Source organism: Ochotona princeps, chromosome 6 (genome assembly GCF_030435755.1).
Source record: "Ochotona princeps isolate mOchPri1 chromosome 6, mOchPri1.hap1, whole genome shotgun sequence".
In the NCBI taxonomy this organism is placed as follows: Eukaryota; Metazoa; Chordata; class Mammalia; order Lagomorpha; family Ochotonidae; genus Ochotona; species Ochotona princeps.
In genome coordinates this window covers 59,844,888-59,867,058 of record NC_080837.1, presented here as the reverse complement: position 1 = coordinate 59,867,058, position 22,171 = coordinate 59,844,888, and the positions used below count along the sequence as shown (strand labels likewise).

The 22,171-nt window shown below is 40.9% G+C and overlaps 1 protein-coding gene across 3 annotated transcripts in view; it reads left to right on the top strand.

Moving 5' to 3' along the window:
• SEC23A (SEC23 homolog A, COPII coat complex component) overlaps window positions 1-22,171 on the top strand; it is a 51,824-nt gene that overhangs the window by 23,817 nt on the left and 5,836 nt on the right. For all 3 annotated transcript variants that reach the window (XM_004584780.2, XM_058666361.1, XM_058666362.1), the window contains exons 13-18: window positions 874-980; window positions 3,965-4,118; window positions 9,954-10,031; window positions 13,933-14,094; window positions 16,417-16,503; window positions 19,504-19,659. In XM_004584780.2, coding sequence (XP_004584837.1) covers window positions 874-980; window positions 3,965-4,118; window positions 9,954-10,031; window positions 13,933-14,094; window positions 16,417-16,503; window positions 19,504-19,659 — 744 coding nt within the window. The remainder of the gene's footprint in view (window positions 1-873; window positions 981-3,964; window positions 4,119-9,953; window positions 10,032-13,932; window positions 14,095-16,416; window positions 16,504-19,503; window positions 19,660-22,171) is intronic.

Sequence of the window (22,171 nt, the reverse complement as noted above, 5' to 3'; positions counted from 1 at the left end):
GTAAAACAAGAATGTCTGTTGTCAAATGTCCCAAGAAAGTTTCCCCATTGACCATTCGTTACTTCTTTCTGTGAGTCTCATCATTTTATTTGTTTCTTCATTAATTGTTTTCCACTGGTCAGCTCTTGATCATGTGCTCATCCTACTGAGTTCTTTTCTTTTTTTTAAAGATTTATTTATTTTTATTACAAAGTCAGATATACAGAGAGGAGAGACAGAGAGGAGGATCTTCCATCCGATGTTTCACTCCCCAAGTGACCGCAACGGCCTGTGCTACGCTGATCCAAAGCCGGGAACCAGGAACCTCTTCCAGGTCTCCCACGCAGGTGCAGTGTCCCAAAGTTTTGGGCCGTCCTCGACTGCTTTCCCAGGCCACAAGCAGGGAGCTGGATGGGAAGTGGAGGTGCCAGGATTAGAACCGGCGCCCAAATGGGATCCCGGGGCTTTCAAGGTGAGGACTTTAGCTGCTAGGCCACGCTGCCGGGCCCCTGAATTTTTTCTTTGCTCGTTTTTTCTTTTATTTTTTGATCATTTTTTCTTTATCGAATTTCAGTTGAGCTTCATTATCCTCATGTAGGCCTTTGTAAGTTTTTAAAAGTTCTTCCTTTTATTTTGTTTTCCATGGCCCTCTCAGTTATATATTAGTTTTAAATTGATTCCCCAAAAGGACTCACTCAAGTCCTCTCATCCTTTGTGATTTTTCACAGCTGTCAAATTAGTTTCTTCTGTTTTATGTGGCAAATCATGACTGTTTTGTAAGTACTAAAGACAAGCACCTAATCAATGTAGAGGCCATTGTATTAGTGTTAGGTTGTGTAGTCTTGGTCTTATGTACAGCAGGTCATGCTTAGTTTCTACTTTGTTTTCTCACAGCATAATGCTCCAATTCCTCAAGGGGGGCGTGGTGCCATCCAATTTGTGACACAGTATCAGCATTCAAGTGGGCAGAGACGCATCCGAGTAACCACCATTGCTAGAAAGTAAGCTGTGTTTGTTAGAGATTTAATTTACTAAAACGACTAGTAATTTGTTTTTTTTTTTTTCATTTTCAGAATAATTTTTAATTTTTAAGGTTAAACCAATACACATGGATAATTGATATTAAGTATTTCACAAATAGAGTTAAAAAGTATGGAGTGGGGTTGTTCACTGCGGTCAGAGAGTGAACAACCTTTACTAGAAGTGAATGTCTTATTTTAAAACTACTAGTAATTTGTAACAGTTTTAAACTGAAACCATTCTAAAAGTGTTCCTTATGTAGATAATGACTAAAGTTAGTGTGCATTCATGCAAAAAACCATATGAAGAGGGAAACTGCTCACGCAACCCTTTTAAGATAATTGGAGAAATTTAAATATGGTCTCTTGGATGAAAATGTTGTTAAATATCACATTTGCTGGTTAAAGTTACGTAAAGTATCTTCAAAAAATTCATGGAAAATCCATTTTACAGAAAAACTGCATGAATTTCATTTCTTTTTTACATCAAAATAAACATTATTTTAAATTTTTTTCAAATATTTTATTTTTATTGAAAAATCAAATATACAGAGAGGAGGAGAGACAGGAAGATCTTCTATCTGATGATTCACTCCCCAAGCGGCTGCAATGGCCGGTGCTGTGCTGATCTGAAGTAGGAGCCTGAAGCCTCTTCCAGGTCTCCTACATGGGTGCAGGGTCCCAAGGCATTGGGCCATCCTTGACTGCTTTCCCAGGCCACAAGCAGGGAGCTGGATGGGAAGTGGAGCTGCCGGGATTAGAACCGGCGCCCATATGGGATCCCAGGGCGTTGAAGGCAAGTACTTTAGCCGCTAGGCCATGGCGCTGGGCCCCTATTGTGCTGTTGTAACTTTTGTGTGTTAAATGCTTTAAAAATGAAAAGTTTTCAAAATTACATTAATCTTCAGGTGAAAGAAAGGGAGTGGGTGTTTAATCTTATCGTCGAGATATCTGTGTCCCACATCAGAGTGCCTGGGTTCAGAAAAGGTGAGGGAAGAGCTTGGGAAAGATGAGAGGATGCAGTTCCAAGGCTGCATCACAGAGGCCTTTTCACAAGTGTTGATTTTTATGATGTGAATCTTAAATCTTTACAGTAAAAATTCTTTCTCCTGAAAATTCCAACTGAGTTAAGGAGTAAGTATAGCCACTAAGTGTTTAACTTGCAAGAAAATATAATTTTCAAAATTATTAGTATCCTCTTTTACTTTTTTCTGCCTGTTTAAATTTCACTAGAGTGGGATAATTTAAAATAACAGGCAAAAACTGTTGATAGGCCTTCCAGTTTAACTATTGGATTTATAGACTATGTAAATTAAAAAAATAGCACTATTTTATACGTAACATCAGAGTGTTATACATAACATGGAGAGAAAAAAATATGAAGTGATCGTGCACAAAAGATTTATTTCAGAATAGTTTTAAATTTATAAAATGACAGTTGTAAATTGTACAAAGAATTCCACCATATACCCCACACCCAGCTTCTGCTGTTGTTAAGATTTTATGTTAGGGTGAATGAAGTATACCTTGCTACTCCTGATTTTTTAAACTATGAGCTTTTGTATTTCCTACCACTCCCAGCTTGTATAATCAGCATTCTGTGTGCAGATTTCTTTTTTAGCTTCCACATAGGAGGGAGAACATGGCACTGTCTCTTATTTCATGTGACATGATGTCCTCTAGTTCCCTCATTTGGGGCAAATGCTAGGATTTGATTCTTTTTAATGGTTGATACAAGATACTTTTAGTTATGTGGGTTTTTTTTTTTTTTTTTTTGTCATTGGTGTTTAAAGACCACAAGGAAAATTTCCCTGAGGTTTCATTCATTTTCCAATTTATTAAATCAGAAAAGCTTTATTTTTGTATTTTTTGTTGTTAGGCTTTTACACACTTGAAGAACTCAATATTTTTTAAACTTTGCTGAATATTTGAGTTAAAAAATGTTTTTAATATATTTATTAAAAGGTAAGGAGGGTGGGAGGGAGAGAAAGAGAAAAGGAATAAAAGGAGAGATTGAGATCTCTCATCTGCTGTTTCATTATGCAGACACCTGCGGCAGCCTGGACTGGGCCTATTTGAACCTGGGCACTGGGAACTCAAGTGTAGGTCATTGAGAGAGCAAACCAGCAGACATTAGGAGTGTAGCTGGGACTTGAACCCAGGAACTCTGGCTTGGGATTTGAGTGTCCCAAATAATGTCCTAACTGTTGTGCCAAGTGCTTGCTCCCAATAAAATTTTGAGGTCAGATCTAGTGATTTATGTGTCTAGGCGTGCAAGTCTTTTTTTTTTTTTTTTTAGGCGTGCAAGTCTTAAACACATGTATACTGTTATATTTGGTTGTAAAATGTGTGTTTTAAGGATTGTGATTAGGGAATCTACTTTTATAGTTACTTTGTGGCATCTTTTTAAAGATTAAGTTATATTCTGAAAAACAATACTGTACTGAAGCTGCTATTACAGTTTTAGAAGACATGTTAATTTGTCTAGGTAATTTTTTTTTAAAGATTTATTTATTGTATTACAAAGTCAGATATACAGAGAGGAGGAGAGACAGAGAGGAAGATCCTCCGTCCGATGATTCACTCCCCAAGTGAGCTGCAACGGCTGGTGCATGCCGATCCGAAGCTGGGAACCAGGAACCTGTTCCGGGTCTCCCACACGGGTACAGGGTCCCAATGCATTGGGCCATCCTCAACTGCTTTCCCAGGCCACAAGCAGGGAGCTGGATGGGAAGTAGAGCTGCCGGGATTAGAACCGGCGCCCATATGGGATCCCGGGGCGTTCAAGGCGAGTACTTTAGCCGCTAGGCCACGCTGCCAGGCCCTAGGTAATATTGAAGTTTTAAAATATTGATGGAGCTTTCGGAATTTTTTTTTTTTTTTTTAATTTAAATCTGTGGTAGCCTTCCTGTGATGTTGTGAGTATAGTAACTGAGCTGCTTTTCTGTACTTGGTGTTTTCTCTAGCTGGGCTGATGCTCAAACTCAGATCCAGAACATCGCTGCATCTTTTGACCAGGAGGCAGCTGCCATTCTTATGGCCCGGCTCGCAATATACAGAGCAGAAACGGAAGAAGGGCCAGATGTGCTTAGGTGGCTGGATAGACAGCTCATTCGACTGGTAAGAAGAAAACGCTCTCTGAGTTTGTGTGCTTTCTCTTATAACACCTTTTCAGCTGATTTTAGCCATAGTTAACAGTGTACTTGAAATACTGTACGAAGGATTCCCAGTCAAGTAGCATAGTAACAAACAGAAGAATTTAGTTATCTTCCTACAAATTAGAATGTGCTTTTTCCTTAAAACAAGAGAATGGCTGTTATATAACCTGTCATTTATTTTATTTTCATTTTAAAGGAAGAGTTACAAAGAGAGAGGACTCAGACAGCTCTTCTTTCTAGTGGTTTCCTTTCCAAATGGCCACACTGACAAGGGCAAGCCAGACAGAAGCTGGGAGCCAGAAGCTTCTTCCAGGCCTCCCCTGTGGGTGCAGTGGCCCAAGTATTGTGCCATCTTCTGCTGCTTTCCCACTGCATTAGCAGGGGAGCTGGAGCAGAAGTGAACAGCTGGAACTGGTGCCTGTGTGGAATGCTGGTATTGCAAGGTAGCTTTACCTGCTTTCTTACAATGCCAGTCCCCTATTATTTTTCTGTTTTGTGGGGTCTAGTGTGAATTTAATTCCATTTTTAATTCTAAATTTTTTTTTAAAGATTTATTTTATTTTTATTGCAAAGTCAGATATGCAGAGAGGAGGAGAGACAGAGAGGAAGATCTTCTGTCCGATGTTTCACTCCACAAGTGAGCTGCAACGGTCGGTGCTATGCCGATCCAAAGCCGGGAACCAGGAACCTCTTCCAGGTCTCCCATGCGGGTGCGGGGTCCCAAAGCCTTGGGCCGTCCTCGACTGCTTTCCCAGGCCACAAGCAGGGAGCTGGATGGGAAGTGGAGGTGCCAGGATTAGAACCGGCGCCCATATGAGATCCCGGGGCGTTCAAGGTGAGGACTTTAGCCACTAGGCCACGGCGCCGGGCCCAATTCTAAATTTTTATAATTGTTTTTACTACTCTTTAATATGTTTCTTCATTGCTGTGGTTTCAGTTTTCTGTTTTCATTTTAATAGAACTATGTATGCATGTTTTAAAGAAATTTATGCATAAAAATCTTACCTATTAAGGTAGAAGAATTTAGACAATCTTGATCATATGGATCTAGATTACCTAAGTTTGTGCTAGCAATGCTGTTTTGTTTTTTTCCTGAGATTTATTTACTTTTATTGGAAAGTCAGATATATAGAGAGGAGGAGAGACAGACAGGAAGATATTCCGTCTGCTTGTGCACTCCCTGAGTGGCCACAACGGGCAGAGCTGAGCCAATCTGAAGCCAGGAACCCAGAGCCTCTTTCAGGTCTCTAATGCGGGTGCAGGGTCCCAAGGCTTTGGGCCATCCTCAACTGTCCTCCCAGGTCACAAGCAGGGAGTTGGATGGGAAGTGGGGCCACTGGGACATGAACCAGAGCCCGTGTGGGCTTCTGACACATGCAAGGCGAGGATTTGAGCCACTAGACTACCACGCCAGGAATGATTTATTATTATTGTTTTTAATATATTGGGAACTCATTACTTATGGAAATTAGTGGATTTCACTAGGCTTAAGTTCTTGATGGTACATTTAAAAAAATCTATTTCTTAAATGTTTGTATTTATTTCCATCTACTTAAAGGATGGAACAACACAGAGAGGCAGAGGCAGTGATTAGTTGTTTGCTCTTCCATCTACTGATTGATTTCTCAATGCTCACAATAGCCAGGGCTGGGCCAAATTGAGGCCAGGAGTCCAGAATCCCTCCCACGTGAGTGGCAGGTGCCCAAGCATTTGAACCATCATCTGTTGCTTCCCAAGATGGATTAGCAAGAAGCTCAGTGGGAAGCTGGGACTCAGACTGGCACTGCAGTGGGAGACGTGGGTATCCTGACAGCTTAACATGCTGTGAGGAAGTACCTGTCCTGATGCTCTATTTTTTTTTTTTTTAAGATTTATTTATTTGTTTTAAAAGCAGAACTACAGAGAGAAAAGGAGAGTGTCAGGGAGAGAGATCTTCCATCTGCTGGTTCACTTCCTAAATGACCAAAGACCAGGACTGTGCTAGGCTGAAACCGGGAGCTCACAGCTTCTGGGTCTTTGTGGGTCTTTCATTTGGGTCTCCCTCTTCGGAACAGAAGTCCAGGGACCTGGGCACCTCCGTCGCTTTCCCAAGCATATTATCCGGAGTCTAGATCATAAGTGGAGCAGCATACTGGTACCCATTTGGGATGCTGGTGCTTCAGGCAATGACTGCACTCTCTGTACTACGGCGCTAGACCCGATGCTCCAATTTTAAGAGAAACTGTATTAAAAGTATTTATTTGAGAGGCAAAGAGACAGAGTGTGTGTGTTGCCATCTGCTGGTTCATTCTTGTATTATCAGGTAGCTTTGGAGCTGGAGTACATGTTGAATCCAGGCACTTCAGTATGGGACTTCAGCATCTTAACTGTAAGGCCAAACATCTGCTGCTCGGTGTTTCAGGTTTATTCAGAGAACTCTGGCTTTTTATCTTCTTTAAAGTGCTTCCTCCTTAGCTCTTCAGTTCAGATGTCTTATTGAGAACTCTCTATAAAGCTGTCAGATTTCTCTGTATGGCTTTTTGTGTTGTTTTTCGTAAGTTCCTAAAATAGTCATTTTTTAAAGACTTTCAAATTTTTTATTGGAAAGACAGTGTTACAGAGATAAGGATAGAGAGAGAGAAAATTCTTTCATCTCCTAGTTTACTTTCTGGTTTAATTCTCAAATGGCCACAATAGCAAGAGCTGAGCTGAACTGAAGCTGGGAGCCAGGAGCTTCCTCTGGGTCTCCCATTTGGGTGAAAGGGATCAAGGAATTGCGCCATCTTCTGCTGCTTTCCCAGGCTGTAGGCAAGAAGCTGAATGGGAGTGGAGCACCTGAGACACAAACTGTGCCCATATGGGATACCAGTGCTGCAATCAGAGTCTTAGCCTACTGCCATGACACCAGCCCAAAGTCTTAAGTGAGCTAATTTTCAACAATTCTGGCCATTTAAAAAATACTTTATTTATGCAAAGTGAGTATGAGCATTTTACAGTACAGATTTTTTTGAAGATTTATTATTATTATTTTTTTTTATTGGAAAGCCAGATATACAGAGAGGTGGAGAGACAGACAGAAAGATCTTTCGTCTGTTGATTCACTCCACAGGCAGCCGCAAAGCTGGGGTTGAGCCAGTCCAAAGCCAGGAGCCGGGAACATCTTCCATGTTTCTCACATGGGTGCAGGGTCCCAAGGTTTTGGGGCGTCCTCGACTGCTTTCCCAGGCCATAAACAGGGCGGTGATGGGAAACAGGATGGCCTGGATTAAAACTGTTACCCATATGGGATCCTGGCATGTGCAAGGCAAGGACCTTGGTTGTTGGGCTACCACGCCAGGACCCGTAGTACAGATTTAGGAACATGTTTATGTTTTTTTTTCCCTCACCCATTCTCCTTTTTCTTTTATAACCACATATTTTGTTTTCTTTTTTTTTTTTTTTAAGACTCTTTTATTTTTTTGAACGATTTACAGAAGGAGAAGAGACAGAGAGAAAGATCTTCCATCCACTGGTTTATTCCTCAAGTGGCCACAGTGGCTAAGCTGAGTTGGTGTGAAGCCAGGAATCCAGAACTTGTAGTCTCCTACTTGGCTGTAGGGTCCTTAGGCCTTGAGCTGTCCTCGATCTGTCCTGCTTTCCCAGGCCACAAACAGGGAGCTGGATGGGAAGTAGGGCAGCCGGGACACGAACTGGTGCCCATATAGCATCCTGGCACATGTAACGTGAGAGCTTCAGCCACTAGACTATTGCGCTGGGGCCCAATGGCATACTTTCAATCCACTTTGCAATCACAGGTTTAACACTACTTTGGGTGAAAAATTCAGCAGATACAAAGTAGAAAAAAGCATACTGTTTTCTAGAATATAGACAAAATAGGTAAACAATAAGCAAATCTCAAAATGTCCATCTCACTCATATAGATTACATTTTAAAAATTCTGTGTAGAATTGCAGATCAGAGAAAGCATTTTTGTCCTTCTTGGACTGGCTTATTTCACTAAATGTAATGATTTCCAGTTGCATCCATTTGTTGTACAAGACAGGATTTTATTCTTTTTTTGTGGCTGAGTAGTATTCCATTGTGTGGAATACTACACTTTTTATATACATTTTCTTCATCCAGTTATCTGTTGATGGACATCTGGTTTGATTCAGTCTTAACTATTGTGAACTGAGCTGCAATCATCATGAGTGTACAAATAACTCGCTTGTATGCAGAAAGCCATTTTTATAATAGCATCTGGAACTTTTTTTCATCTCTGAGATTTGTTTTATATCAGCACTTCTTTCTATAGAAAGTAGCATTGTGATAATGATAACATATTTTTAACCAGAGATTAAACTTCTCAGACTGAACCATATGTACAAATGCCACACAGTTCCTTCAGTACGGGCCTTTTATTTCGAGATTGTAAGATGAAACATGAAGTGTATTTTTTGTCCTTTGCTTGTTTAGGGCAGCAGAAAAGTTTGTTATTGCAGCAAAAAAGTTTTCTTGAATCTCACTATCAACTAGAGACCTCAGATGACACAGTGAAACCTGCTAACTCATCAGTCTGAACAGAGAAGCTGTTATTTTTCAGGTTATTACACAAAGCTATTCAGTATCCTGTGATGGGTCATCAGTACTTTCAATTATGGGACTGTTTTGAACCGGAACCTGTTTAGTTTCTCAGACTACTGAGCAGCTGGAACTTGACAGTACTCTAATACGAGATGCTGGTGTTGCAGGTAGCAGCTTAGCCTGTTGAGCCACAATGCTGGCCTCTACATGGAAATTGGTAGCGGGACATTTGGTTGCTGTCCATCGCTGTAGGTGGACATGGAGTATGCTGAGTTCAATTTAAGAAAAAAAAAAATAAAACCTTTTAAAACGATTTGTTACTAAAAGCCCTTGTTATATGTAATGAAATTGGTGAAACTGTGTACACTTGCTGTGAAGCCTCACATGATGACAAAAATTTGTCAAAAAAATAGATTAATATGTATCTAAACCTCTGGATGTAGAAATGAAACCAAGGGCAGGAGCCATTAAAGAAAGATGGTAAAAGTCAAATTGATAAAAATACTATATACAGTATTTAATGTTAACATTTATCATTTTATTCTAAAAATTCTTTGCTCTTTGTTAACCTGGTTTCTTTGTTTCTTTATGTGTGTGTTTAGATCTGCTTATGTAAGAGGAAGAATGTGAAGGAGACAGCTTATGTTCAATGGTTCACTCTCTAAATGCCTACAACAGCTAAGGTTGGCCCAGGCTAAAGTCAGAAACCAGGAATTCCATCCTATTAATCCCAAGTAGGAGGCAGGAACTCAAGTACTTGAGCCATTCTCTCCTGTCTTCTCAAGGATGTTTGTTAGTGGGCAACAGGATCTGGGTCTCCCAGACAGGTTGCAGGGACCAGACACTTGAGCTATTTTTCTGCTTTTCTGAGGACATTAGCAGGGAGCTATGTTGCAAGTGGAATAGCTGGGAGACAATTGAGTACCCATATGGGATGCTGATGTTGCCGGCAGCAGATTTACCAGCTATGCCACAATGTGTTTTTCTTTCAGAGTCTTACAGGGCTCATGTTGAGCTTTTTTGGTCATTATCTAACAGTTTTTTATTTGCTGTAAGAGACACTTTGTTAAAAAAAATTCAAACATTTTGGATTGAGTTGTTGCTGCCTGTATGCAAAGTGTTGCTTCTGAAGTATAGATTTTTTTGTTGCTGTTGTAATCAGTGTCTTGGTGAGTCTGGGTAATATTCTAATTTAATTAAGTATGAAGATGCTCCAGAAGGTACACATATTGATGACGAATTTTTTTATATCTAGTGTCAGAAATTTGGAGAATATCACAAAGATGATCCGGGTTCCTTCAGATTTTCAGAAACATTTTCCCTTTATCCACAGGTAAGTAGGTAAAAGGTCTGTGTTCTTGTGTTGCCAGTAGCATTGGATCTTAGCTCCTCTGTGATTATTTTTGTCTTGATATTTATGCATTTCATTTGGAAAGTCAGTTTTAGAAGGAGAGAGAGAGAGAGAGACAGGCACAGAGAGATCTTTTATCTTCTGTTCACTCCCTAAATGGCTGTAACAACCAGATCTGGGCCAGTCCAAAGCTAGGAACCAGGAGCTTCTTCCACGTCTGCCATGTGGGTGCAGAATCCCAAGGACTCGGGCCGTCCTTCACTGCTTTCCCAGGCCATTAGTAGGGAGGTGAATGTGAGGTGGAGCAGCTGGAACGCGAACCAGTGCCCATATGGGGTGCCGGAACTACAAGCAGAGGAATAGCCTGTTAGGCCTCCGTACCAGCTCATGATTTCTTTTTCTAATTGGAAAGGCAAGTATACAGAGAGAAGGATATTCAGAGAGGAAGATTTTCTATCTGCTGGTTCACTCATCAAGTGGCTGCAGCAGCTGATCCAAAGCTAGGAGCCAGGAGCCTCTTCCAGGTCTCCCACATGGGTGTAGTGTCTCAAGGCTTTGGGTCATTCTGTACTGCTTTCCCAAGCCACAAGCAGGGAGCTGGATGGGAAGTGGAGCAGCCAGGATACAAACTAGTGCCATTATGGGATCCTGGTGGATATAAGGCAAGGATTTAGCCACTAGGCCGTTGTGCTAGGCCCATGATGTTTATTTTTTAATACTTATTATTATTATTAATAGATGTTGGTTTCTCTTCTCTTTTTTAATTTTAATTAGAAAGTCAGATATACAGAGTAGAGGAGAGATAGAGAGGATGATCTTCCATCCATTGATTCATTCCCCAAGTGGCCTCATTGGCCAGAGCTGTGCCGATCTGAAGCCAGGAGCCAGGACCCTCTTCCAGGTCTCCCACTCAGGTGCTGGGTCCTAAGGCTATGGGCCGTCCTCAACTGCCTTCCCAGGTCACAAGCAGGAAGCTGGGTGGGAAGCAGGGCGACCAGGGTATGAGCTGGCACCCATATGTAATCCTAGCATGTGTAAGGGAGGACTTTAGCCACTAAGCTACCGTGCTGGGCTCTCATCTTATTTTTTAATATTCATTTTGTTAGGGGAATTTTAGTAGTTAGCATATGCAATATCATTTAAATACTACTTATTTATTATTTCAAAGGCAGAGTGTCAGAGAGATGGAGAAACAGAAAGAGAATCTTTGATCTTTTGATTCATTTCCTAAATGGCCAGAATAGCTTCCCTGGACCGGACTACAGCTGGGAGTCTGGTCCCACGTAGATTACAAGGGTACAAGTACTTGGGCCATCATCCACTTCTTTCCCAGGATTGTTAGCAGGGAACTGATTTAGAAGTGGAGCAGCCAGGACTTGAACCAGCATTCTGCTCGGGATGTTGGCATGGCAGGTGGTGGCTAAACCCACTGACCCCAATGTCAACCCCAGTATATGGTATTTTTATATTGAACTTGTAAACAGTTATTTATTTGTGGTAAAGAGACACTTTAGTGGAACCCTACTGTGAGTATAGTTGGATGTAAGTCTAACTGGGTTTCCATTTGATATAAGTGGATCTGTTGTAGTGGTAGAAAGAAGACTTTATCTGAAGTAATTTTATCAATTAACTAGTCTTCCAGCATTCTATCATCATCTAAGCACAGTTTAATTGGGCTATCCCAGGTAAGTCAAAAAAGAAACATTGAAATTACTTTTTGGAGCCATAGGGTCTCTCTCCATGTATCTATCCATCAGTTTGATTATTTTTAAAGTCTAGGTTTGTACAGTAAGCAAGTCACAGAGATAACATTTATTCAGCTGCAGTCAACCTTGTACAAAGAACTTTGCGTATGGAGATGTTGTGGGTCCCATTTAGAAGGAACTTCTGGTCTCCAGCATGAGATCAGAAATACAAATTACACAGGAAAGCAGCTGAAAAATGGTATGCAAGTTGCACAGAATTTAAACACAGCTTAAAAGAATCCTCCCAAACAGATGATCTAATCTGTCAAGGAGTTGGCATTTTGGCTCAGTCTGGAAGGGTATTACTATTGAAATGTAGAAATTCAGCTGCTTGTTCATGGAAGCTTTATTCAAAACTTCAGCTTTCTTCTTCCTTGGGTTTTCAAAACTTTGTAATCTTTTGAAAGGCCACAAGAGTAAAGGAAATCTCTGTTCTGAAAGCATTTAGCTAACATTTACCGATTAGTAGTTCTGAGAATAAATAGGAATGAAGTTGTAAGAGCTGAGTGAGTTTGTTTGTTTGTTTGTTTGTTTTGTTATTGACCTGATGTGAGCAAAGGAGAGGAGTTTCAGAGTGGCCTGTGACAGGAGAGAACTGTTGATGAATTCAGGCAGAAGCAACATGCAGGCTCTTGGACCTGAGGCTGAAGATTCAAGACAAGTGACTGAGAACAGGGTGCAGTTCTTTAGTTTCAGCTGATCCTGTGGATTGTAGCAAAGGCTCAGTGTAGCTGTTGTTTTAGTCAGCCTTCCCTCTCTTCCCCGCCAGAGCCCTGCTTTTTTGTCAGGATTTATTTACTTGAAAGGCAGTTACACACGCGCACACACACACACACAAACATGCTGTGGTCAGAGAGATGAATAAAAGCAAATGCTGGGCCCGGCGGCGTGGCCTAGCGGCTAAAGTACTCGCCTTGAAAGCCCCGGGATCCCATATGGGCGCCGGTTCTAATCCCGGCAGCTCCACTTCCGATCCAGCTCCCTGCTTGTGGCCTGGGAAAGCAGTTGAGGACGGCCCAAAGCTTTGGGACACTGCACCCGCGTGGGAGACCCGGAAGAGGTTCCTGGTTCCCGGCTTTGGATCGGCGCGTACCGGCCCGTTGCGGCTCACTTGGGGAGTGAAACATCGGATGGAAGATCTTCCTCTCTGTCTCTCCTCCTCTCTGTATATCCGGCTTTCCAATAATAATAAAATCTTTAAAAAAAAAAAAAAAAAAAAAAAGCAAATGCTGATAACATTCTGGCATCAACTTCTAAATAACTTAGGTTCGCACACTGTTTTTGTCACTGATTTTCCTTCTGAGTCACCTCTGTTACTTTTTTTATTGATGTTGAATTATATTTTTAGGCAGCTGAAAAATACCATTAAGATTTCTTTTTAAAAAAGATTTTTAAATTTTTATTGGAAAGACAGATTTACACAGAGGAGAGGTAGAAAGACATTCTGTCCATTGGTTCACTACCCAAATGGCCACAGTAACTAGAGCTGAGCTGATCTGAAACCAGGAGCCTCTTGCAGGCCTCCCACATGGATGCAGGTCCCAAGGCCATTTTCCACTGCTTTTCTAGGGTACAAGCAGGGAGCTGGAAGGAAAGTGGAGCAGTTGGGACATGAGCCAGCACCCACATGGGATCCTCGTGCATGCAAAGTGAGGACTTAGCCACTGTGCCATTGTGCTGGGCTCTATCTAAGATTCCTCTTCGGGGAATGCTGTTTACTGTGTTATAATTTTTTAAAAAAGATTTTTTTTAGAGAGAGATAACTCTTCCATCCATCTACTGGTTTACTCCACATATGGCTGCAATGGGTGGGGCTGAGCCAGGCAGAGGCAGGGGTCTGGAGCCTTTTTTGGGTCTGCTATGTAGGTACAGGGGCCCAAGCACTTTGGTCATCTTCTGCTGCTTTCCCAGGCACATAAGGAGGTATCTGAATCAGAAGTGGAGCAGCTGGGTCTCAAATTGGTGTTCACACGGGATGCTGGCTCTTCAGGCATTGGCTTCATTTGCTGAGCCACAGCATTGGCCTCATGACCTGTTTTTATTTTGTAAATAGTTGTAATAATCAGATACTTTTGTAAATAGTATACTGTTGCAATATTAGAATCTGTAAAAGTGATATCACTTGTTTTATCTTATAGTTTATGTTTCACTTAAGAAGATCTCCTTTCTTGCAAGTTTTTAACAATAGTCCTGATGAAAGTTCCTATTATCGTCACCATTTTATGCGTCAGGACCTGACGCAGTCTCTGATCATGATTCAGCCTATTTTGTATGCATATTCCTTCAGTGGACCACCAGAGGTAAGAGTGCAGAGCTGCAAGAACCTGATCTTGTTATTGTGATGTGCGGCATATAGGAATTTAATTAAAAGAATAGCTATCTCAAGCTATTTGTGTTTTAACTGAAAATATTTTGTGCTATATATCTTGCTGGGCTGATTATAAATTATCTTACAATTATATTAAGATGAAATAGAAGAGATGTTTAGACCATTTTGTCTAAATATTTGCTCAAATCTTGTACAACCTGAGTATTTTCATATGAATCAATTTGTAGATCTGAGTATGAGTCTGTAGGCTGTCACTTATTCCAGAAGTTGGTGTCTAACAGGATAAAGAGCTTTCTATATTATGTAATGTTATTTTCTTTTGGTCTTTTGAAAAAAGTGAGATACTTTTATTATAAAGATACATACTTAAAAGCTATTAAGGTCACCCAGTTAAAATTTCTGACCTACTTATTTTGCTTTTTAATTGTTATTTATCAAAAGAAGGAAACTGACAAGACAGAGAGAATCTGTAGACTGGTACCCCTCAAATGCTCATTAACATCATGGGGTAGAGGGCTGCAACTTGGAATTGGGGTCTCAGTCCAGGTCTCCATGGGTGGCAGGGACCTAATTACTTGAGGCACCTTGGATGAGCATTAGCAGGAAGCTGGAATCTGGAGTGGGACTGGAATTTTAAACCAGGCACTCTGATAGTACTACAGGCAGCTTAACTGTTAGAGCAAATTGAGAAATGACCATTTCTCCATTCTGTAATTAAATTGGTCTGTTTTACCACTGCAGTGTATGTAGTGGCTGTATTTGAAATAATACTTTAGAAAGGTTAAGTGTAAAGGAAAAAAAGTATTTATTGATCATGATCCTTTGTGATAACTTCCTCACTGTTGTGTGAACTAGTGAGTAATATGTTTTATTTTGTTATTACAAGTTGTATTTATTTGAAAGGCAGAATTAGAGAAAGAGACACACACAGAGAGATCTTTCATCCCCTTGTTCCCTCCCTAAGTGACTAGAGTGGATGGGGCTGTGCCAGGCTGAAGCCAGGAGTCCAGAGCTGCTTCTGGTTTCCCTAAGTCCTTGGCCTTCTTGCATTGCTTTGCGAGGCACATTAGTAGCAATCTGGGTTGAAAGTGGAACAGTGAGGTCTTGAACTGTCCCCCTAATGGGATGCTGGCATGCTGCAATTTTTTTGGTCAATTAGTTAAAAAAAAAAAAAAAAAAAGGTTTGCCAGTATATTTTTGTCTCTTTGTTGTTTAAATCTACTTAAGAGTTATTTTCCCCTTATTTTAGAGTAATTCATGAAAATTGTGACATCTGAAAAATGTAGAATGATGTTTAGAAGAAAATTAGAGCCGCATCATCCCTAAGGCTGGTTCCCATCAAATTCCAATTTTATTTTGTCCATGAATCCCACTAATTTTGTTTTGTTAAGGCTGAGTGTTTGGAGTTACCTTCTTTCTCTCCTTGCTTGTGTCATCACTTCCTGTCTGTTTGTATTCTTCTCATCGACATAGAAACTTTCAGTAGCACTCATGCCAATATTAAAAAAGAAAACTGACCAAAAGAAATCCTACTTTGACTCCACATTTTTTTAAATTGCCATTCTATTTCTTTATTCCTAGTCATAGTTAAAAAGTTATTTTGCTGTGTATCTTTTCTTACCTCACATTCTCTTCTCAACTCTTATTAGACCTATAGTGGTCCCTGTGTTAGTCAACCTATGTTCGTCCCTAACATTATTCGGAAACAGCTCTAGCTGGGACTAGAAACATCCCACAGCTGCCTCAGGAGCTCTCAGCAGCATTTCTGTAGTGGCTGTTTGCTTGAGGCCTCGGTGATGCTGGCTACTGATTGTATTCTCACTCACTGACTGTCTTCCCTGTCTCCTGATGCTAGCTTCTGTCATTCAGACCTTGTTGGCATGCCTCAGGGCTTAATCTTTTGGTCTTCCTTATCTTTCACCTAACTCGTACTATCAAATCTCATACCTTTCTGTGAGCAATCCCCAAGTACATATCCTCAGCTGACATCACTCTGTTTGATTTCATGTATTCCTGTTTGTTTCAGGCTTTCTTTATCCTAAGCCCGTCCCATGTCACTTAGTTGTGCCCCATCAGGCTTAGGAGTTACCCTTTTGTTTTTCTTTGCTTATGATTGTTAGATCTTGTTAAAGAGATTACTTAGAAAATTAAATTAAATATGCTGAGTGAATTAATAAATTATGTAGTAAATTATAAATGTACAATTTGGAAAGTATCCTGGAACAATCCATTATGTGTCTTTAAATAGGAAATTTATTTTTTGTTTTATCTGTTCTTATTGTTTTTCTACTAGCCGGTTCTGCTTGATAGCAGCAGCATTCTTGCAGATCGGATTCTTCTCATGGACACATTCTTCCAGATCTTGATTTATCATGGGGAGGTAAGGTTCTGAAGCTAAGTATAGTTGTGTGTGTCTCAACCATAAAGAGCTGTTAGATGTTTGAGGAGATAGATACGTTTACCCTAATTGAACTGTGTAAACATGTGTTGAAACATCACATGATATTCCATAAATGTGTACAGTTTATGTGTTAGCTAAAAAGGAAAATAAAACAGTAATAAAACTATGCATGTATTAAGTCTTTTTACTTAGGGAGACTTCTTCCATTATGTGGCTAGTGTTTCAGGCGTAGCAAGCTTTGAATTCTACTTCTGTAAAATATGTGTCAAGTGTAATCCTTAGTACTAAAGATTTTGGGGCTTCAATTGCAGTTGATTGAACTGTGATTGTTTTGTTCACCTGTCTACACACAGTTGGACAAATGGATATATTTATGAAGCATAGTGGGTTGTTTTGAACATTTATTTATCTTTATTAGAAAGGCAGAATGCAGAGAGAAGGAGAGACAGAGAAAGATCTTCTGACCACCGGTTTACGTCCACAGTTGCCACAATGGCTGGAGCTGAACTGATTCAAAGCCAGGAGCCAGGAGTTTCTTCCGGGTCTCCCACATGGGTGTAGGGTCCCAACACTTCGGGCCACCCACAACTGCTTTCCCAGGTTACAAGCAGGGAGCTGGATGGGAAGTGGAACTGCTGGGATATGAACCGGCTCACGTATGGGATCCTGGCATGTGCGAGGCAAGGATTTCGCTGAGCCATCATGCTGGGTCCATGAAGAATAGTGTTGTGAAAGTAAGAGCACTGCCACAGTGACATGACATTTCAGCTGAAGCCTAAAGACGTTGAGAGGCTGAAAGTTGGCCTTGCTCAGCAGCAGGCTTTGCTTTTCATTCTTTCTTGTAGTCACTGTAAGTCAGTTTTAGTGGTGTGCCATATGATCATAAAAACTTTAATAAGGCAGAAGTGAATTAAAATGTGCAGCTTCCCTTAATTGGAATGGCTCCTGATTGAAAAGAGCAGAATACTAGAGTATTGTTCAGTCTGCTCATTCTGGCATTTATTTGTTCAGCCAAAATTTAAGTGCTTTACTTTGTATAAAACGAATCACACTCTGGGTGCTTTGGAAGATAGAGAAATGGTTTTTTTTCACACACCTGCACTCAAATTTGTATTTAGTATTCTAGTAAATTGTATAGGTTTAGCTTTCCATTTGGTTTAATTGTGAATGATCTTAGATTTTACTGTATTAGTAAATGAATTGCTCAAAATCCCCATTTAAGTAATATTTTCAGTACTTTTAAGACTTACTGATTCTAATTACCTAATTATATTTAATTGATGTCAGTTTCTAATATTTTAGTGTTTTTTTAGAGGACCTATTTATTTTTATTTGAAAGGCTGAATTATAGAGGGAGAAAGAGACAGAGAAAGATAGAGATTTTCTATTTGCTGGTTTATTCCCCAAGTGGCTGCAGCAGCCAGAGCTGAGAGCCAGGAGCCTCTTGAAGGTCTCCCAGGTGAGTGCAAGGGCTCAAGGACTTATAGCATTCTCCACTGCTTTCCCAGGCCATAAGAAGCGAGCTGGATGAGAAGTGGAACAGCCAGGACTTTAACTGGTGCTTTATGGGATGCTGGCACTGCAACAGAGGCTTGTCCTACTGTGCTGTGGTGTTGGCCCTTAGATTTCAAGAATAATGGCTATAATAATGAAATGCTTGACTGTTTATGGTAATTTTATCTTCAAATAGCTTATTGCTAATGTGCTTAAAAAGGAATCAGAAGGGGCCCAGCATGGAAGGCTAGTGGCTAAAGTCCTCACCTTGCATGCGCTGGGATCCCATGTGGGTGCCAGTTTATGTCCCGGCTGCCGCACTTCCATTCAAGCTCCCTGCTTGTGGCCTGGGAAAGCAGTAGAGGACGGCCCAAAGCCTTGGGACCCTGCACCTTCTATTTTCTGGTTCACTCCCCAAATGGCTACAATGGCCTGGCCAAAGCCAGGAGCTACAGACTTAATCCTGGTCTCTCACATGAGTGGCAGGGGCCTGAGTAATTGGGCTGTGTTCCACAGATTTCCCAGATGTGTTAGCAGGAGCTAGATTGGAAATGTAGCAGCTGAGACTTCAACCTATGCTCCGATATGGGGTGCTGGTGTTGTAACCAGTGGCTAATGCACTGAGACACAATGCTGTTCCCATTCCTCTGTTAAATGGAGATTTACAGCTATATAGAGTGTGCTTTGAGTGATTCACTTACCTTAGACTGAAACCAGGTTGAAGTTCTAGGTGATTTGTTTAGGTAGCTTTTAGAGCCATTTGCCTTGATAAAAGAACCGTTTCAGTTCATCTCCTATATGTAAGTGATCTTTATAATGCTATTGCTGTTATTAATAAGATTTTTGTGTTTATGTGTCTTGTCAGAATGTTACTTCATTGATAAGGATGTTTTATATTACTAATTTTTTTATTATATTTTTGACAATCTTTACATAGTTAATTAGGGTGAAAAGGTTCAAGGGCTATAGAAAAGTGGGTAAGACTGTTATTTCCATATTATTTCCTTTATGTATCTGAGGTAAAGAGGGATATTGAGGGAGACGCACCACCCGGTCTCCCACCCACCCCAGGTCCCAGATGTGGGGCATGCTCCGAGATTCTTGCTCAAGTGGTTTTGGTAGTTTTATATTACTAATTTTGAAGTCTGAAAAATCTGTAACAAAAATCTTCCTTTTATATTGCCTAAATGTAGATGGATAACTTATTTTTTTTTAATGTTTGTTTATTTTTATTTGAAAGTCAGAGTTACAGAGATAAGAGAAACTGATTTTCTATGCATTGGTTTACTCTGCAAATGGCCACAATAGCCAGAGCTGACGTGATCTATAACCAGGAGCCAGGAGCCTTCTCTAGGTCTCTCCCATATGAGCAGAGGGGCCACCTGGAATAATATTTGCTACTAATTGTGTCATTTGAAAAAAGTCTTAAGATTTTTGGATAGGTACAAAATGTAAAACTAATTCTTTCATTTGATTTTAAATTAGACAATAGCGCAGTGGCGTAAGTCAGGATACCAGGACATGCCGGAATATGAAAATTTCCGCCACCTTCTGCAAGCGCCAATTGATGATGCACAGGAAATTCTTCATTCTAGGTTTCCAATGCCGAGATACATTGACACTGAGCATGGGGGCAGCCAGGTGAGCAGTGTCCGTTTCTGTTTCTTTGTCATGAGTTTTGCAGTTCAGATGTTGCTGCTGGCCTTCTCCCTTTCATTTGAATAGAATGCCTCACAGGGCCGATGGAAGGGGAAGGAGCTAGGAGAAGGGGCGTACAGCACTTGTTTCTGCGTTAGCTTTGGGAGCAAAGGAATGAGGTGTTTGAATAGTTGCCTAAAGTTTCTATCACAGTCTGGATGACATTAGTTAAGCAAGAAGATGTGAAGAACCTGGGAAATAATGTAACGTACTTTTCTACTTTTCTTAAAGCTGTTTGTTAGGTGGAAAAGAATATGAGGTTTAGAGTAATTTTTTTTCATTTTTACTTATTTGATCATTCCAGTTTCTACAGTGTAAATTGTCAGGATTGAGTTAGAAACAATATATATGCACTGTGCTCTTGAGACTTAGAATCTTAGGCTCTTACATACCTCTGATTTCTCCCTGGTAATTCTTAGCAGATTTATAGTAATTCAATAGTTATAAGGTATTACATGTTTGTTGCATTTGTTCCTTGAAGGCAGAGACCATGTTTATTGCTCTGTCCCTACCTCTTAGTGCAGTATTACAAAACAGGTAGCAAGCATCAGTGACTGTTATTTAGCAATGGTCACAATTGTTGTTAGGGTTTTTACCATAATTACTATATTTCTCATGAGTATACTGTACTGTTCTCATGAATTTAAAATTTGCACAGTGCATGACTTTTCTCATTTGATTCGTTAACAATTTTGCAGTAATTTCATTTTAGAGAAAATAAACTGGTTTAGGCTACATGTGGACAAGAAAATACAGTAAATGGAAAAACTGGAATTTGAATTCTGGTGTTCTGATGCCAAGGCTAGTGCTCTTGATTCTTGTGTTAATTTGATTACTGGGGGTTAAAAAAGGTTTATTTAACTGCCTGCTTTCTTCTGGTATGACTTGAAAATTTATGGGTCATTCTTTCATTGTTGTCCTACAAAATGTATTAAGTTTACTTATTTTTATTGGAAAGGCAGACTTACAGACAGATCTTCTGTCTGCTGGTTCACTCCCCAAGTGACCACAGTGACCAGAGCTGAGCCAACATGAAGCCTGGAGCCAGGAGCTTCTTCTGGGTCCCCCACACTGGTGCAGGGTCCTGAAGCTTTGAGTCATTCTCTACTGCATTCCCAGGTTTCAAGCAGGGAGCTGGAAGGGAAGTGGAGCAGCCAGGATATGAACTGTTATCCATATGGGATCCCGGGGCGTGTAAGATGAGGGCTTTAGAAACTAGGCTACCACGCCGGGCCCTATTATTATTATTATTTTTAAAAGATTTATTCATTTTATTACAGCCAAATATACACAGAGGAGGAGAGACAGAGAGGAAGATCTTCCATCCGATGTTTCACTTCCCAAGTGAGCCACAACGGACCGATGCTGCGCCGATCCGAAGCCGGGAACCTGGAACCTCTTCCGGGTCTCCCACGCGGGTGCAGGGTCCCAATGCATTGGGCCGTCCTCGACTGCTTTCCCAGGCCACAAGCAGGGAGCTGGATGGGGAGTGGAGCTGCCGGGATTAGAACCAGCGCCCATATGGGATCCCAGGGCTTTCAAGGCGAGGACTTTAGCTGCTAGGCCATGCCGCCGGGCCCTTGTTTTTTTTTTTTAAGATTGATTTTACCGAGAGAGAATGAGAGACAACAAGCTAAATCTTCATCTGCTGATTATACCCTAAGTGGCCTTTGTGGCAGAGCTGGGCTGCTTCAAAGCCAGGAGCCAGGGACGTCCTTCTGATCTCTCACCATGGTTTCTTCTGTAGCTCTCCCAGGCCATAAGCATAGAAGTTGATTGGAAGGAAAGCAGCTAGACACGGACTGGGATGTGATCCGTCCATATGGGATGCTGGTGCTACAGACAGAGGATTAGGTTGTTACCCATTCTGTTGGCTCCTATTACTCTTTTGTTCTGATATATAAAGGGCTGGTACCCTGGTATAGCAGGTTAAGTCTGCCCTTGCAATGCCAGCATCCTGTATGGGTGCAAGTTTGAGTCCCAGCTGATTAACTTCTGATCCAGCTGCTTGGTAATGTTCCTGAGAAAGCAGAAGAAAATGCTCTAAATCCTTGGGTCTGTGCACTCACATGGGAAATACAGAAGAAGCCCTAGGCTCCTGGCTTCACACTGGACCATTTGTGGCTATTATGCCATTTGGGAATGAACCAGCAGATGGCAGATATCTCAGTCTTTCCTCTCTCTGTAAATCTTTCAAATTTAAAAAAAAAAATAAAGAAGAAAAAGACGAGAGAACCCAAGACTTGAACTGGCAGTCCCGTATGGGATGCTGGCATTGTAAGTGATTGTGAGTGGTAACTTAGATTACTATAGCACCTTATACTTAGATTGACATGATTTATTTTAAAAGATTCTTGGGCCCGGCACGTGGCCTAGCGGCTGAAGTCCTCGCCTTGAACACCCTGGGATCCCATATGGGTGCCGGTTCTAATCCCGTCAGCTCCACTCCCCATCC